The sequence below is a fragment of the Lontra canadensis genome, unplaced genomic scaffold, assembly GCF_010015895.1.
Source record: "Lontra canadensis isolate GAN:19392208 unplaced genomic scaffold, GSC_riverotter_1.0 scaffold9, whole genome shotgun sequence".
Classification (NCBI taxonomy): domain Eukaryota; kingdom Metazoa; phylum Chordata; class Mammalia; order Carnivora; family Mustelidae; genus Lontra; species Lontra canadensis.
The window spans coordinates 10183240-10199603 of record NW_022631003.1 but is presented as its reverse complement, the minus strand read 5'-3'; the positions used below and the strand labels follow the sequence as shown (position 1 = coordinate 10199603).

General features: G+C 42.8%; 1 protein-coding gene across 2 annotated transcripts in view; it reads left to right on the top strand.

Moving 5' to 3' along the window:
• The window catches only part of LGR5 (leucine rich repeat containing G protein-coupled receptor 5), a 123229-nt gene that overhangs the window by 93002 nt on the left and 13863 nt on the right, over nucleotides 1–16364 (top strand). The window contains exons 5-11 of one of the 2 annotated variants that reach the window (XM_032854794.1): nucleotides 3900–4115; nucleotides 6120–6191; nucleotides 9030–9098; nucleotides 10434–10505; nucleotides 14346–14417; nucleotides 14775–14843; nucleotides 14986–15057. In XM_032854794.1, the coding sequence (XP_032710685.1) occupies nucleotides 3900–4115; nucleotides 6120–6191; nucleotides 9030–9098; nucleotides 10434–10505; nucleotides 14346–14417; nucleotides 14775–14843; nucleotides 14986–15057 (642 nt within the window). The remainder of the gene's footprint in view (nucleotides 1–3899; nucleotides 4116–6119; nucleotides 6192–9029; nucleotides 9099–10433; nucleotides 10506–14345; nucleotides 14418–14774; nucleotides 14844–14985; nucleotides 15058–16364) is intronic. The other variant, XM_032854795.1, reaches the window with a different exon arrangement.

Genomic DNA, 16364 nt, shown 5'->3' with positions numbered 1-16364 from the left:
AAAGAAGAGGGGGCCTCTCTCATTGGTAGTGCTTTATTTTGCTGCTGCTAACAGTGCGTAGGCTTTGTGCTACCTCTATGACATTAAGGTTAGATACTTAAATGCCAAGATTACCGGTAAGAATTGTCTCTGAGAATGTGCTGTCTATCCCATGTCACTGCTTCTCCTTTGCCTTTGGATTACAGACGTGCATACCCGCACACGCATGTAGTTGTGATGCTAGAGGCTGAAAGGGTGACTTCTAGTCAGTCTAATTGCAGACACCTCTTAGTTATTTCGGTTGTGAGGGATGAAAGAAGTAGCATTTTTCAGAACCGAAATTGACCGACAACAGGGTACTCCTTTTAACCAAGTTTTGACTCAGGAAGTTTGAGGTTACCTCTTTTTTTTTTTTTTTTTCCCCTGAATGGTTTCCATGGTCAAAAAACAAGAATACAAATTGTTAACCAGCCTCAAGTAATAATAATGTAAAATCATGAAGGTGATTTATAATTGGTTGTATTCATTCCTTTAGTTGTAAAGCAAGCTTACAAAATAGAGAGGTGTTACTCCCATTTTACTCGTGGGAAGTCTGACGTCTGTTGACTTGGCCATAGTCACACAGCTACTGTATACTGAGTTTTGGACCTGAGGTTTCTCATCCCAGATGTCTGCACCGATTCAGATTCTAAACTGCCTACACACACACACACACAGAGAAACACACACACACACACACACACACACACACACACACACCCTTACACCCTTTGTGACTTGGCATGGAAAAGAAATGATAACAAAGAAACCCTTAAAAAGTGGAGCCCTATAACCGAGTTATTTTTGTTGTTCCTGATAATATTCTAGACCCGCACTTTTCTGTGTTTTTGGTGTACTCTATAGTGATGTTTTTCTTACACACCCCTACTTAAACATTGCGTTTTCCAAGCATATGAATAGAAAATGCCCAGCTGCCCCAAAGGACCAGATTGACATAATATGAGCTCTTTGTTTACCCACTGAATAGGCACAACTTGTCCCCTGCCAGCTGCTTTGTCCACAGTCTTAACCTTGTTCTGTGGGAACCACCTGTATAATTGGCTGGGTAATTAACTCCATACTCCGGTGTTGCCTTCCAATCTTCCGTTAGGAATAAATCAGATAATGCCTCTACATGTGAACAATATACTGCTCTCTGAATTAGGTTTGGACCACTGAGGCAGGTGGACATGGACTGAAGATTACTGCATTTAAGAAGAAGTACAGTTTATTGGGAGCTTCTTAGATGAAGGAACTATTGAGGCAAAGACACATTTTAGTGCTGTACTCAGGATACCCGAGTGTGGGGTCTGGGTGTATCAGGACAGGAAGTGATAGAACTGAGCTGAATTGCCCTTACTCATTTCATTTCAGACAGTGTGGATTACATTCTTTCCTGGGGGAAAAAAAGTTATTCCAAAATCATAAATCATAAATTACTTTTTTCATAAATTCATTTATCCTGAGAAATGGGTTTATTAACGTTGAAAACTGAGACCAAGGTAACTTCAAGACCCAGCTGTGACATCAGCAGGAACTTAAGTATAGAAGAAGACAAGCCTCCCACTCAGGGCTGAGAGAGCCTTTACGGTAAATCTACCCCAACACGTGTACCCAGCTTAAGATGAATCACCTTCAGGACTCTTAGAAGCCACTTGTTATTACATAAGCAACTGGCAATAATCAGACAATATGTCACCAAAAACGGGGAAGTTCATATTATTTAAATAAAGTCTTCATTCTTTAATCAGTGCGGTCATTAAGGAGAGTTTACATACATACTCACTTCCAGTCAGAGGAAAACCATCACCTCCTCACTCCTGATGAAGTTATACCTTATTGGAACCTGGGCCAAGCACGTTGTCACCAGAACAAGGGGGAAGAGTCAGTCCTGAGTTTTCCTAAACATTTCCGGTTCTGTTTATTGATGAAACCTTTAGACATTTGGAATCTGTGTTTCTGCTGCCTACATCATCATCGCCCTACTGGAATTTTTTTTTTATTTTATTTATCTTAACCAGAAAACTGTTTTTGTTTTTTTAATATTTTATTTATTTGTCAGAGAGAGAGAGAGAGAGCACACAAGCAGGGGGAGGGGCAGAAAGAGAGGGCGAGGCAAGCTCCCCGCTGAGCAAGGAGCCGGTGTGGACTAGATCCCAGGACCCGGAGATCATGACCTGAGCAGAAGGCAGACACTTAACCAACTGAGCCACCCAGGTGCCCCTGACCTAGAAATTTAGTTGTGAGTGGGCTCTGATACCAAACTCTTAAAATTCATTCCAGGTGACCTTATCTCAGTTATTATCAAAACCTGGTCTTGTCCCCATTCAGTCAATAGAAACAGGAGCCAAGGAACAAGGGAAGTGATGTATTGTGACCAAAAGTGAGGAAGCTGCTTTCCAAGGAGATCAGCTCCCTGCCACAGAGAAGTCTATTTCTCAATTTTTTAAATTTGCTTGGAAAGGGATTATTGCATGACCCGGGTGTACTTCCTGGATCTGTTTCGTCTTCAGTGCTTCCTAAAACATTTTTCAAAATCCACTCGTGATTTTCTAATCCTTCCTAATACGTGGACGCTTAAAATGCAACTCTTCTTTCTTTTTTTAACCCTAGCTTTGAAAACGCAAACAAATGCCCGAGCCTTGAGAACTGATTGGAAAAGTGAGCGAGGGCCCTTGGAAGTAGAGCTGGGTGCCGGTGGTTCTGTCATTTACGCACCTTACAGAAAATTGCAGTTTCCACTAAGAAAAGTTCAAGCATCCTCACTGCAGCTGCTGCTTCTGTTGGACAGGGGCGACGTAATGCACTGCACTCCCTCTGCTGGCTCTGAAATCGCAACAGCTCATTACCCACACCTACATTTAGATGTATTTCCGCACTTTAAAAAGAAAAAAATATATATATATGACATACACACACACACACACACACACACACACGTACATATATATATATATATGGAGCAAACGCTGGGAACCGTGCTGATTCTATTATTCGTTTAAAATGTCAGGAAAAACGAATTATCTGCCTGATGCAAATGGTTGGATGAGCCAGAAAGCTGGCAGTTTTTAGGCTTTCTAACCGCACTGGACTGAGAAAAGGGGAGGGGCTGCCTCTCCTCTCCCTGAGGCGGATCTCTAACAGCCTTTAAAAATGACTCAGTTCCTTTCAAACACCAAGAAGATCTTTTCCCAGAGCTCAGGGAGCCAGTTATTAGAATAGTACGTTTTGTAGGTTCAGAACAGTCCAGAGAAAGCATGGGGCGGTGGGGGGCACCTGGGTGGCTCAGTCGGTTAAGCATCTGCCTTCGGCTCAGGTCATGATCTCAGGGTCCTGGGATCGAGCCCCGTGACTGATTCAGACCTCGGTGGGCGATGGGGGCTTTGCGGGGGATGATTGCTTGTCTTTCCCTCTGCCCCTCCCCCTGCTTGTGCTCTCTCTCTCCATCCCTCTCTCAAATAAATAAATAAATAAATAAAATCTTAAAAAAAAAAAAAGGAAAAGAAAGCAAAAGCATGTATTTGGCTTGGGGTGAGGGGGAAGAGAAAGGGTGTCAGAGAGGAAAACTGAACATCATCACGCTGAGGCTTCAGACCTCCGGGGAGGCCACTTCTGTGCATGGAGGCATGTTACCCACAAGCCTGGAAGGGAATCATGGCTCCGTGGAATTTTAATGGCCAACTGGACCTAAGAAGCCATGGTTCAACTGACAAGGGAGGAAAACCTCCCAGGAGAGCAGAATGTTCCAGATGCCTGGGCATCCTGAGAGCCCTGTGCCCTATTTCCCTCCTGCTCATCAGTACACTGAGAGTTTTCCTGCAAGGCTGATCTTCTGCTGGGGCTTTGCCCCCTTTACCATCCTTGCTTGTTTGCTTCCCCAGGCGTCTGGATGCCAACCACATCAGCTACGTTCCCCCCAGCTGTTTCAGTGGCCTGCACTCCCTGAGGCACTTGTGGCTGGATGACAATGCCTTGACAGAAATCCCTGTCCAGGCCTTCAGAAGTTTATCGGCGCTGCAGGCCATGACCTTGGCCCTGAACAAAATACACCACATACCAGACTATGCCTTTGGAAACCTCTCCAGCTTGGTAGTTCTGTAAGTTTTATTGATTTTCTTTCTGTCTCTCTTTTTACACTTGCTACAAGTGCTGGCTCTTCAAGCCTTGAATGGGGACATTTTCAGAGAGGAAAACCCCCTGGACTTCTCCCCCAAATGACTCACGAATGTAGAATTCAGCCAAGTTCAGCAAGCACCTGCTAAGTGCCAAGCACTGAGAGGCACTCCAAGATAAACTATGACCTCTGTTTCAGGGAAGCCCACATGTATTTTTTAGGCAATCGCCAGACTGGACAAAGTTAGTCCAGTGACTCAAATAAATAAATTTGAACAAAGTTAGTCCAGCGAATAAAAATTCCTTATTTCTGGTAATAATTTATAATTCAGGTCAAATTGAAATATGACCTTCTTACTATTTAATAAATTTTTTTGATCCCCTACCGAGGGAGGAGAAGTAAGGACAAACCATTGATCGGGACCTGTGCATTCGTGTGGCTTTTTTCCCAATGGGTCAAGATTTCATTATTTGAAGTAAACCAAAATGATTCTCAAGTAATAGTTTGAAACGTAATCAGTCTCCTTTAAGGCTGTAGCTATGTGCTCCACGTGTATAATATAACGGCCAACCAAGGCAGATAAAGGAAGAGAGCCCCTGCTTGAAAGGCTGGAAGGTCGGTTTGCAGAGGAGCTCTGAGGAAGGCTTCTTCTGCTCGATTGCTCTCTTTGCTCCAGGCCCGCCCACAGGCCCACCACTGCCTTCAGCTATTACAGTTTTCTTGATTTCCTGTCTCTCTCTCTCTCTCGTGTTACAGTTTATCTTCCTTGAGGGCTGGCCAACATCTTATCCATCTTTTTAGGTTCTCCTCAATCTCCTTCCCCCCATGGGCTGCATGTACAAGATCATCAATAAATGTCACCAAGATCTCCCATGAAACCGACATAGATTTATTAGAATAAACACGTTTGTTGCAGTGCCGGGGTGGCTCCATCAGTTGGGTGGCCAACTCTTGGTTTCGGCTCAGGTCGTGATCTCAGGGTTGTGGGATCAAGCCCCAGGCCCGGGTCCGCACTCAGTGCTCTGTACAGAGTCTGCTTGAGATTCTCCCCCCACCCTTCTCCTTGCCCCTCTCCTCCTCCTCCCCTCACTCTCACGCTCTCTCAAATAAAATTAATTAATTAATTAATTAATTAAAATCTTTGAAAAAACACACAAAACTTAGTCTAAAGAATAAGAAGTTTTGGGTGATATTGACAAATTCCTATACTGACTCACAGATACAAAGAGGATGCCACTGACCCACCGGAAGCTGGTGTGTGCATTAATTTTTCTTCCACCTGAGGGAATGGATTGACGGAGAGCCACCTGTTCTTCTTCACCCTCTTCTCCTTACGCCCATTTTCCAAAAATCCCTTGGGACTTGGTCCAGTTTTCAGTTATGTGTACAGCTGTTCCCATGGGTCTGGACTTAACTGACCTGCCATTCAGCCACAGATGATAATTATACACGTTAATACTACGTCAAGATAACGAATCTCCTGGGGCAGCCAGAAAAATCGGATCACTGTTCTCTGTGGCTAAATTGTGGTTGCCTGTTAACCCGTGGTCCCGCCCTGGGAACGGAGCCATTGTAAGCCAGCAGCTTTAATAGAAAATATGTGTAGTTCACTAGGACCTTCCCTCCATCCTTCATTGGTCACTGATGGCCAGAATCTCTGCTTAGCCCCCTACATCCAAAAGCCAGGTTAAGAACCTGAATTTACTTTTATCAGTCACATTGCCTATATTATGATACACTCCCGGATATCTCAAACCCTAAAAGTAAAACCGTCTCTGCCTATTCAATTCTATAGTCTAGGACCATCTATGGTAAGAGTAGATGGATCAGTTAGCCTTGGGGGGGAAAAAAAAAGTTAAACATTTCTTATATACAATTAGTGCATTCTTTTCTCTAAGTTTCTTTGGATGTAAGCAATTAGAATGCTGTGCCTAAGTTTCCAGGAGCAGCGTGCCTTCATGACTGTGTCTGTAATGTTCTCCTGCAGGCATCTCCATAACAATAGAATTCACTCCCTGGGAAAGAAATGCTTTGATGGGCTCCACAGCCTAGAGACTTTGTGAGTTGACCTTTTATTTGTTTCCCTTTTTTCAGTGTTTTCATGAGTATTCTGAAGGAATCAAAATACCCTTAAAGTCAAACTTGCTATTTGGTTTGGTTAATTGCCTGAGCTTTAAACAGATATTTACAGTGGCTTTATCTTAAACACACACACACACACACACACACACACACACACAGCTAATAAAACTGAGATTTTATTTTAATCTAACAAGAGTGGTAAATTAGAATCATTATAAGCTAAATGAGATGTTCTCTACTGAGCAGCGACTGTTTGCTTAGGAATGTGTACCCTGTGTCAGGGATCAATTCTAATCTGTCACTCAGGCTCACTATTCATGAGTCTAGTCTGCTGCCCCCCCGCCCCCCTCCCCCTGCCCATTGAGAGGATACGGACCAGGCAAATGCTACACTCTCCAATCTGAGATGAACAGGCATTCCATTAGCAAACAACAAAGTGATTCGAAAAACTAAAAAGTAGTAATAGTTAACCATTTACTGGGTACATGTTTATCTAAATACTGGTCCATTCGGCGTACATGGTTTCAGTTACTCCTACACCCATCCTATGAGAGCAACCATCACCATCCCGCTGTAAGCCCTAGTCAGGTTGAAGTTATTTTACCAACATGAGTAGCATACCTGGGATTTGCTTCTTCTCTAGTTTGACTCTGAAATCCGTGTTTACCAGCGCATGCGACTTCCAAAAAAAAATAGGTCAAAAGCTCAGGTCTGAACTGGTACCTATAATAAAAATCGAGTCCAGCCAGCTGACTGCCTAGAGCCTTTCCCAGAGCCAAGAAGAGAAGAGCTCTCACGTTCTCGGCACCACCACCACCACCATCCCCCCTCCCCACCCGCCCCCTGACCAGGCGCCAGCCCTTTCAGGGGAGGAGCCGCTCTTCACTGCCCTCGATGAGTGAGAGGGGTAGACTGAGGGTGAGGTGACAGGCAGTGGGGGTCCTGAGTGTTCTGGAGGAGAGGTGCTGGTTCCTGCTGGGCCCCCCTCGCCCCCATATTTTTAATACTCAAGTACAATAAGCCACACAGGGCCTCTGAATCTGCAGGGGTGGCTCTGCAGAAGGAGAGACCAAAGACCACCTCTCCTATGGCTTTGGAGCTCCATTACACCTGCGCATCTGGAGCTTAGCATTTGTGCTGTTTAGCTTCTAATCAGGTCTGCGTGTGAGGATTTCCTGACCTGCTGTCTGTGGCTGGTGGCTCAGGTCAGTGAGCGCTCCCAGCTCTCCTTCCCGGCTTACTTAAGTCACTCTGTGTTTCCTCATAGAAGGGAGGCATCATACTTACGAGGAGATGCCAAAGATGAATTTCTCCAGGCGGAACTTTGAAGTCAACTTAATGGCATAGGCAAAACATTCTTGTGAGGTGCTTGGAAGAATTAGAACTTCTCCCTTATCTACACAGGGCTGGGCTTGAGATCTCAGTAATGGAAAGCACCTTCCAGTCCTTTCCAACACAAGAGGAACAAAAAACAGTATTGGCTTTGAAGGGTATTTCCCCAAACAGTCTTTCTTTCTTTCTTTTTTTCCCCCGAGAACCCAGGATTTCATGTAAATACTGTAGAGTCAAACGTTTCAGGGCAAATTCATGTGAGTCTCGTTGTCCGCCACCCTTCCCTCACTTTGCCCAGGGCTACAGAGGATCAGTAAATTGGTTACTCCCAACCTCTTCCTTTCCCTCACTAGAAACCCAAGTAATTTATAAGGACCCAATCCTCCGTTTAATCAAAACAGAGCATCTGGAGAGATTTACAAACAGGAAGAAAATTTATGTCCACAAAAGACATGAGTTTCCTGCCTGCAGTATAGCTTAAGGATGGTCTGTGCCAGACAAGTAGAAATCTTGATTCATGTTTAACTCGGTCAAATTATCTCTCTTAAAATTAAAAAGCAATTCTTCTCCATAGAGCAAGATCTAACCACATCGGATTGCCTGACCAAAAGGTTTTTCTGCGTCATCTGTGAAATCTGCCATTCCCTGAGACTAGGAGGCAATTACTTTTTCATGCAAAGTTGTAGCTCTAAGGTGGAGTTAGTCTGAGTAATGGAATTGAAAAGCCATTTGTGTCATAACAGATAGAGAAATTAATGAGTTGAAATTGTTCGGCCATGCCATCTCTGGGCATGAAGGATAATGTAGAGCTTTGCCTCACAGACCGAGGAAAGCATATTCTTGGTCTGAATCATTATTTGTGACCCTGTAGAAACTCTAGACCCGAGGCCCTTCTTGAGGGAACCCTGTACCACACACACCTCTCCAGAAGCAGGCCATCATCCTGGAGCTCAGGCTGGGAGAATTGCAGGCACACTACAGGAGTCAGGGATAAAGCAACTCTCCAAGACGCCCTCTCAGGCGAGACTCTGAAGAGCAGGGGGAGGCATCAGAGTGTGAAAGTGAGGACAAGAGAGGGGATGTGATTCAGGAGCCAGGAGGAACGCCCACACGCCAGCTGACCCCATGGTGAGCCAGGTTCAGGTGAAGAGTTACATGGTCAAGCCACCAACAACCTAGCCAAGTGTCTCTCCTACTTGGACATTAACACGGCTCTGTGTCCCCCTCCCTGTTTTTAAATACCTCAGTGCCATTGAGACTTGACTCTTATATTTCCCATGAGCAGTCTAATGACCACGTTAACGCAGATACTGGTGGAATAATGGTGGTCAGCAAACCTAGAAATCTCTCTCCATGAAAAGAAGGAAGAAGAATTTTGATCAGTGATCCTGACCCATTGGAATAGGATGTTAACTTTCTCTGTAAATGTAATATATAGGAATTTTTAAATGAAAAACTGAAAATACTATTTACTTCTTTTCAGAGATTTAAATTATAATAATCTTGATGAATTCCCCACTGCCATCAGGACCCTCTCCAACCTTAAAGAACTGTAAGTATTCAGGACAAATTTAATAGAAGAACTTTCTTCTTCGTGAAGTCACTTTAAAATATGTTTGACTATTGTACATAGTATGACCGACTGGAAAAATTTAAAAGTTTGTATAAATAATGGCTAAGTACACTTGAAATATATTTTCATTTATTCCGTCACCAACAGACATTAGATAATCTTTTTTTAATTTAGAATGGATTTCTCTAAAATATGTATATTTGAAAAAGATTTACATAGTTCTCTAAATCATACTCCTTTCCTAAGCTATATTCCCCCCAACATCGACACACTTCATACATTTATAGAGAATTATCACAGAATTCCTTTATTTGCTGAGCATTTTGAAGAACAAACTTTCCTACATCGTGTAAGTCTAGGACTAGAGAAATAAAATGCATGTGCCTAGTACCGTGCTAGATGTTTTCATGCACATCATTTCATATTCTTTAAATACCTTGTGCATCATATTTAATTTTTTAAAACCCACAATTTAAAGTAAAGCTGACTTTCAGCTCGTAGGTTGCATCCATTCTCTTTTACATACTATAATTCAATTAGCTTTTCTTTGTACCTAAAAATATGAATAACGTATGTAAGAAATGTTCCAAGAATTGGAAAGGGAAATAAACATAGAGCCAGGAGAAATGAGACACACAGCTAAAGGAGGTAGACAACAGGGCTTGTTTGGAAGCAAAAGACCTGAGGAGGGGTCTCCCTCAGGAGCCCCCACTTGTGGCTTAGCTGGGAAATCCTCACGGTCTATGGTCAGGCAGACCTAAGTAACCTCATCCAGCCGCCGACCCCCATGGGACCCATTCCGCCACTCAGACAACGTTAGCACCGGCAGAGGGGAATCAGTTTTTTATTATAGACTCACTGAGTACCTTCCTTCAGCTCAGGCAATCTTGTCCTCCTAAGGAGATTACGTAAATCTCTCCTTTACAGCAGCTTAAGTCAATTTTCTCTTCTCCTCACTTCAAATGGGGTCAGGAGGAGTGACCATAATCCTCTCTCCAAAGATGGTTTCCTCTGTGTCAAGTTGTTATACAGTGGTGTTCTATTGGATATTAACAGATGGATTTTCTTTTTATAACATCAGATTGTAAGCTTCCATAAAGCACGACTGTTACTTTTTAATTTTTTTACTCCTCTTTCAAGAGGCCAGCTTGTGATTTTTCTCCTAAAGAGCACGTAAGCTTCAAAACGCATAGAGGAATTTAATCTTACCCTCTAGCTATCAAAGATGTTGATCACTGCCACAGGAGGGGAGTACTATTATATAATTTGCCCTACAGGTTATTTTCCTTTAAAAATGTTTCCCTCTCTTTCTAGAGGATTTCACAGCAACAATATCAAGTCAATACCTGAGAAAGCATTTGTAGGCAATCCTTCCCTTATTACAATGTAAGTGGCCATAGTTCTTTTTGATTTTTCCATCCTGAGATATAATATGTATTGCACTTTTAAATATAATAAAATGAATGTCCTATAGATTCCCAAGTTTTGTCTTTGTCAATTTAAGATTCTTTACAGAGAACCATATACGGAGATGTTTTGCCAGCTTTCAGCTGAATGCTGAAATGACATAAAAGATTCTTTTTTTCTAGAACCTACAAGTGTGCATTGCCTCATGCTTCATATCTTCAGAGACCTTGTCTCACTTCACAGTACTCTTGTGACATACTTTTGCCTATCTCTATTTTCTAAGGAGTAAAACTGATTTTTTAGAGAATCATTGTCAAAGTCATAGTCACTCAGAACTTGAACCCAGGTATACTAGAAGTATAAATTTTTTTTTTTTAAGATTTATTTATGTCAGTGGGAGAGAGAGAGTGCACACACAGGGGTGGATGGGCAAAGGAAGAGAGAGAGAAAGGGGAACTCAGGCAGACTCCGCGCTGAGTGCAGAGCCTGATGCAGAGCTTCATCTCAAGACCCTGCGATCAGGACCTGAGCTGATTCTAAGAGTCAGACGCTGAACTGACTGTGTCACCCAGGTGCCCCTATAAATTATTATAACCAAATAGGAGTCCTTTACAGCAATCGACTCCATTGATGGTGGGAGTTTGGGGTCTTTACCGCTTTATGTGAGGTTTCTGTATCTGTTTGTTATCAAGGCCAAGCATTGAGTCACATTTACATAATTACAAGCTCAGTTGTAATTCTAGAAACATGCTTATATTCTAAAAAGATGTATGTGAGGGTTTATATACCCTAAAAGTGCACAATAGAGTTACAACTAAGGCATATAATTAATTAGTTATATGTTTCACATTTAGCATAAACAGAAAATCAATCCCATGTAGATGCACCGGAAGATGAAAACAGGTGTTAGTATGGTTCTTCGATAAAAGACCTGGCAGACTGGGAGAACAGTACTGGCCTGAGGTCTTGCAGGACGGAGTTCGAATCTGCAGGAGAGTAAGGACAACTGTTGAACTTGACCCTGGGGGCATTTCTTGGCAGATATTTATCCTGTGCCAACTTGATTAAGAGGCCTTCTGGAACCGCGTAGTAGTATCACAAATGAGCTAGAATCCCAAACAGCCCTGACAACTGAAAAAAAAAAAAAAAAAATACCATTCATTGTTTCTGAAATAGATTGACAGTATGTTGGCAGACTAAGGGTTTTAAAGTTTATTGCCAATAAACATTAGGCCTCATTAGAGAGTATTTACATACTAAAAGTTGGCAAATTGCTTTGCCTTTGCTTCTTTTTCCTTAGAGCCACAAGACTGGGGTTGGTTTTGTTTTCTTTTTTTTTTTTTAATCATGCTTTTGATATGCTAATACCACTTGAGAAAGGACTAACAGCCCCCAAAATTTATTAGGGTTTCTATCCAGTATTTTACTGCTATTTGCTATTTTCTCCCTGAAACTCTCCTCTTCTTGCTTCTGCCTGTTTCTCTCTCGTCAGTCACTGCCACCCCCTGGCAGATCCCCAGTTCCCAGCTTCTGTGAATGCTTCCCCTGTCCCACTGGCCACCCAGCCTCCATTTCTCCCTCTGTGGTCCCTGTCCTCCTCATAACTGCTTCTTCTCAAGCCCACTGCCACCCGCCTCTGCTAGCCACTGCCTCAGCATTCCTGCAGATGGAAGGCTCATCCCCCACCTCCGTCACGGGAGGATGGAGGCAGAACATCCAACTCGTCAACATCTTGCTGTGAAACATACGGAGATGCAGGGTTGCCTCTCGCCTCATCTCCTGGCCAGTTCTCCACAGCTCTCCTTGGTCACCCGATGCCATAACCCAGATTGACTAAGCTGTATTCATAGAACAAAACTTTGTTTTGCCTTTGCTCCTACAAGTCCATCTCTCACGATGCTTATTGAAATTCTGTCTCCCAGGACCCGTTTCCAATGACATTACATGAAGTTTTTCTTATCTCACAAGAAAACTTCCTGAGAGCCCTATAACTCTCTTATTTGTGAAACTTACATACACAAGCATGGGTATTCCTATCTGCCCAGTGTATGTATGTGAACACAATTATATATATATACAGGCATATGACATAGATAAGGGACAGTGTGATATTATGGGAAAACTCAATTTTTTAATCATAAGACCTATGTTCTAGCTCTAGCTCTTTCTCTTATCAGTGTTCTAATCCAAGGGAAGAGGTCAGGAGGATAGAAGGGGACCTAGGTTTTTATGGGTGACGGATCTAATCCAGGTCCCAGCCAGATGTTACACAAGCATGAGCTCTTTTAATTTGTACATGAAACCTACAACTCAGATTTATTATCCCAGTTAAACAAATTAGAAAAGAAAAGCTCTGGGAGGTACTGAATTTACCAAAATATCAGAGCCTTACTTTCCTCCCCCAAAAATGAGATAAATGTATCTAAGTATCTGTGCTGTGGATAATTTAAAATTTAAAAGCTGTGGAGCTTTTCAACTTGTTAAGTGGATCCATTGAGCTGCATACGTGAAAGAGCTTTATCAACTAGAAAGTGTTAGGCTGTTACTTACTTGTTCTATCCCAACTGATTCCAAGCTTCTTTAGGGCGGGGACATTGTATCCATCTTCTTCAAACTCCCAGAATCTAGCATAATGTCAGGCATGTAAGAGATCTTAATGATGGCTTCCTTAATGACTGTCTATGAATTCCCACAGTACCTAGTCTCATACTTTGAGTGCAATGACACCAATAAATATTTGTTGAATTTTAGGGAACTGGGATGTCTTCTCCACTAAGAACTATTTGTAGGGCTTCATTGACCAGACAGTTCAAATACCATTCCATTGAAAACATCTGTAAAACAAAGTATTTAAGTTCTTATAATGTCTCATCATTTAAAGCAGTATTTAAGTCTTTTAGAAATCTATGTTACCAAAAGAGCAGAATAGCAAATTTCCTCTCAAATAATTGGAAGAGTCCTTCATGAATGTTATGATAAGATTTGACACAAGGATCTAACCTTCATGTGTGTCTGTAGAACTTCATCTTTCTTTATTTATTTAATGATGCAATTGCCAGGACCTTGAATTACCTTTTTGCCACTTGATGGATATGCCACAGATGTTGGAGGCAGAGGAAGCTTTTTAGGTATACCTACAATCTGTTCACTTGCTTTTATCCTTAGTATCTGTCACTTATATCTGCCTTGCTGTCAAAAAAATTTTCATTTTTATATAGTATGGATTTTTTTTTTTTTTTAATTTTTATTTGTCAGAGAGAGAGAGAGACCACAAGTAGGCTGAGAGGCAGGCAGAGGCAGAGGGAGAAGCAGGTTCCCTGCCGAGCAAGGAGCCGGATGTGGGACTCGATCCCAGGGTGCTGGGATCATGACCTGAGCCGAAGGCAGCTGCTTAACCAACTGAGCCACCCTGGCGTCCCTATAGTATGGATTTCTTACTGGAAGTCTCCTCCTGGGGCACCTGGGTGGCTCAGTTGGTTAGGCGTCTGCCTTTGGCTCAGGTCAGGATCCCACGGTCCTGGGATGAAGTTCCATGTTGGACTTCTTGCTCAGCGAGGAGCCTGCTTCTCCCTTTGCCTGCCGTCTCTCCACCCCGCCCCCCTCTCTCTCTCTGACAAAAAAATAAATAAAATCTTTTTTTAAAAAAGTCTCCTCAGGAGTCAAAACATTTCTTTTGTGTTTTACCAAGTGACCAGGAATGTTACACAATACAGTACAATCAGGATTACATACATTTAATATATTTGTTGGAATTTTGAACAGGTATTCATTTGTCCTTGAGCTTTTATACTAAGACATTGGTGTTTGGATTTTTTTCAGACATTTCTATGACAACCCCATCCAGCTTGTTGGAAGATCTGCTTTTCAACATTTACCTGAACTAAGGACGCTGTAGGTTTTTCTCTTACAGATCCCTTTCCCCTTGGAGGGGTACTGTAAAAACCAAATGAATATTTTAAGTTAAAGTGCTTTGGGGCACCTGGGTGGCTCAGTGGGTTACGCCTCTGCCTTCGGCTCGGGTCATGATCTCAGGATCCTGGGATCGAGCCCCACATCAAGCTCTCTGCTCAGCGGGGAGCCTGCTTCCCCTCTCTCTCTCTCTCTCTCTGCCTCTCTGCCTACTTGTGACCTCTCTCTCTGTCTAACAAATAAATAAAAAAAAAAAATTTAAAGTGCTTTGAAAATGGCACTAAAATGACCCCTTTCTGGAACCTTCTTCCAATAGTACTCATGTACCCCTCCTTCTAGGACTCTGAATGGTGCCTCACAAATAACTGTATTTCCTGATTTAACTGGAACTGCGAGCCTGGAGAGTCTGTAAGTACTTGAATAGGCTCTTGACTTTGCCCAGAACACGCACTGCCCTTGAAGCCTGACCAATCTTTAAAGCTAGTGAATAAAAATATGTCACTGTATGATGCCTGAATAAAGGAATTATGTCTGGTTTGTATTTCAACAGGACTTTAACTGGAGCCCAGATCTCATCTCTTCCTCAAACAGCCTGTGATCAGTTACCTAATCTGCAAGTGCTGTGCGTATCAGGAAGGCAGTGACGTTGTGTAAACAGGCAACTTCCATTTAGGAGCGAAATGGCAGGCGTTCTTTCAATAATCCTTGAAAAGGGGAGAAAGTTTTTTCCTTGTAGGGCTACAAAAGGTCGGTGCTCCCTCGCCCCCGTGGGCCGGGGAAGTGGCTCTCTGATGTGACCCTGGTAATGGTGGCGGCGCACCCTTTGTTCCCAAGGTTTAATCAGTCTCCCGTTAGAGTTTCAACTGGCACACGTTTCCTGTCAGAAAAGGGATATGAACAAGCCTAGATAACTTCGTTTCCCCCCTTAAAGCTTTGCAGAGCAGAAAAAAATTATGTAATGAATCAAAAACCCAATATGGATGCCAAAATAAAAAATTAAGTTATCAGACACATACAAATCTTGACAAAGGTGACCCTTCTTCGGGTATAGTTGGTGGGTGCCATGTTGTAATGTTTCCAACTAGTGGTTAAAACACTTGCATATGTGAATTCTAGTGACTTGGAGCTTTTTAATTTTTCCTCTGCCTTTCCCTTTCTGAAAAGTAGTTTATAGGGATTTGAAGAGCAGAGCCTTGTTTTGACCTTCCATTTGCAGCCTTCTCGCTCAACTCCCAACCCTATTATCATCCTCTCATGCATTGTGGAAACTTAATGAATGAACCCTTAGTCTCTGGCCATGGCTCTATTCTCTCATGGGAGATATCTGTGTCAGTTGAATGCCTGTAATTTCGCCACAGGCTTCACCTCATAGCAGAACTACAAGCAGCACTACGAATGTTAAGTGGAAGGATGGGAATGTCTGCCACAATAATTCTGCTTCCTCCCATCTCCAGCACCCTGGCCACTTCAGACTTCAGTTGTTCAGTATATGGGGTTGTATGAACACCCCATGACAGCCTTGGAGTCAGTCATTCGTGCACAGAGGGGTGGGGAATATGGAGTAAGTCTCTTCTTCACTCCACATTGCCCTCTGAGGTGTGGATACAGATGAGAAAACTGAGAATTAGGGAAGTGAAGTACATTTGTCGAAGTCACACTGCAAGGAAATTAGCAGAGTCCAAATTCAAATACAGGCAGTTTGATTGGATAACCGGGAGAAAGTGCATGTATACCAGGTGGTGGAAATCTTGGGCGCCATCTTAGAATTCCACCTACCACGCCCAGGTGTAATTATCTTCATTCTTCGAGGAACTGGCTTGATGACATGACTAGGATTTCACATGCTGTGACCAGTACATAAGAAGCCAGTATTTAAACTGCATCTGTCTCCAATATGTGACATGGAAAATGGTAAACCAGCCAGAGTTA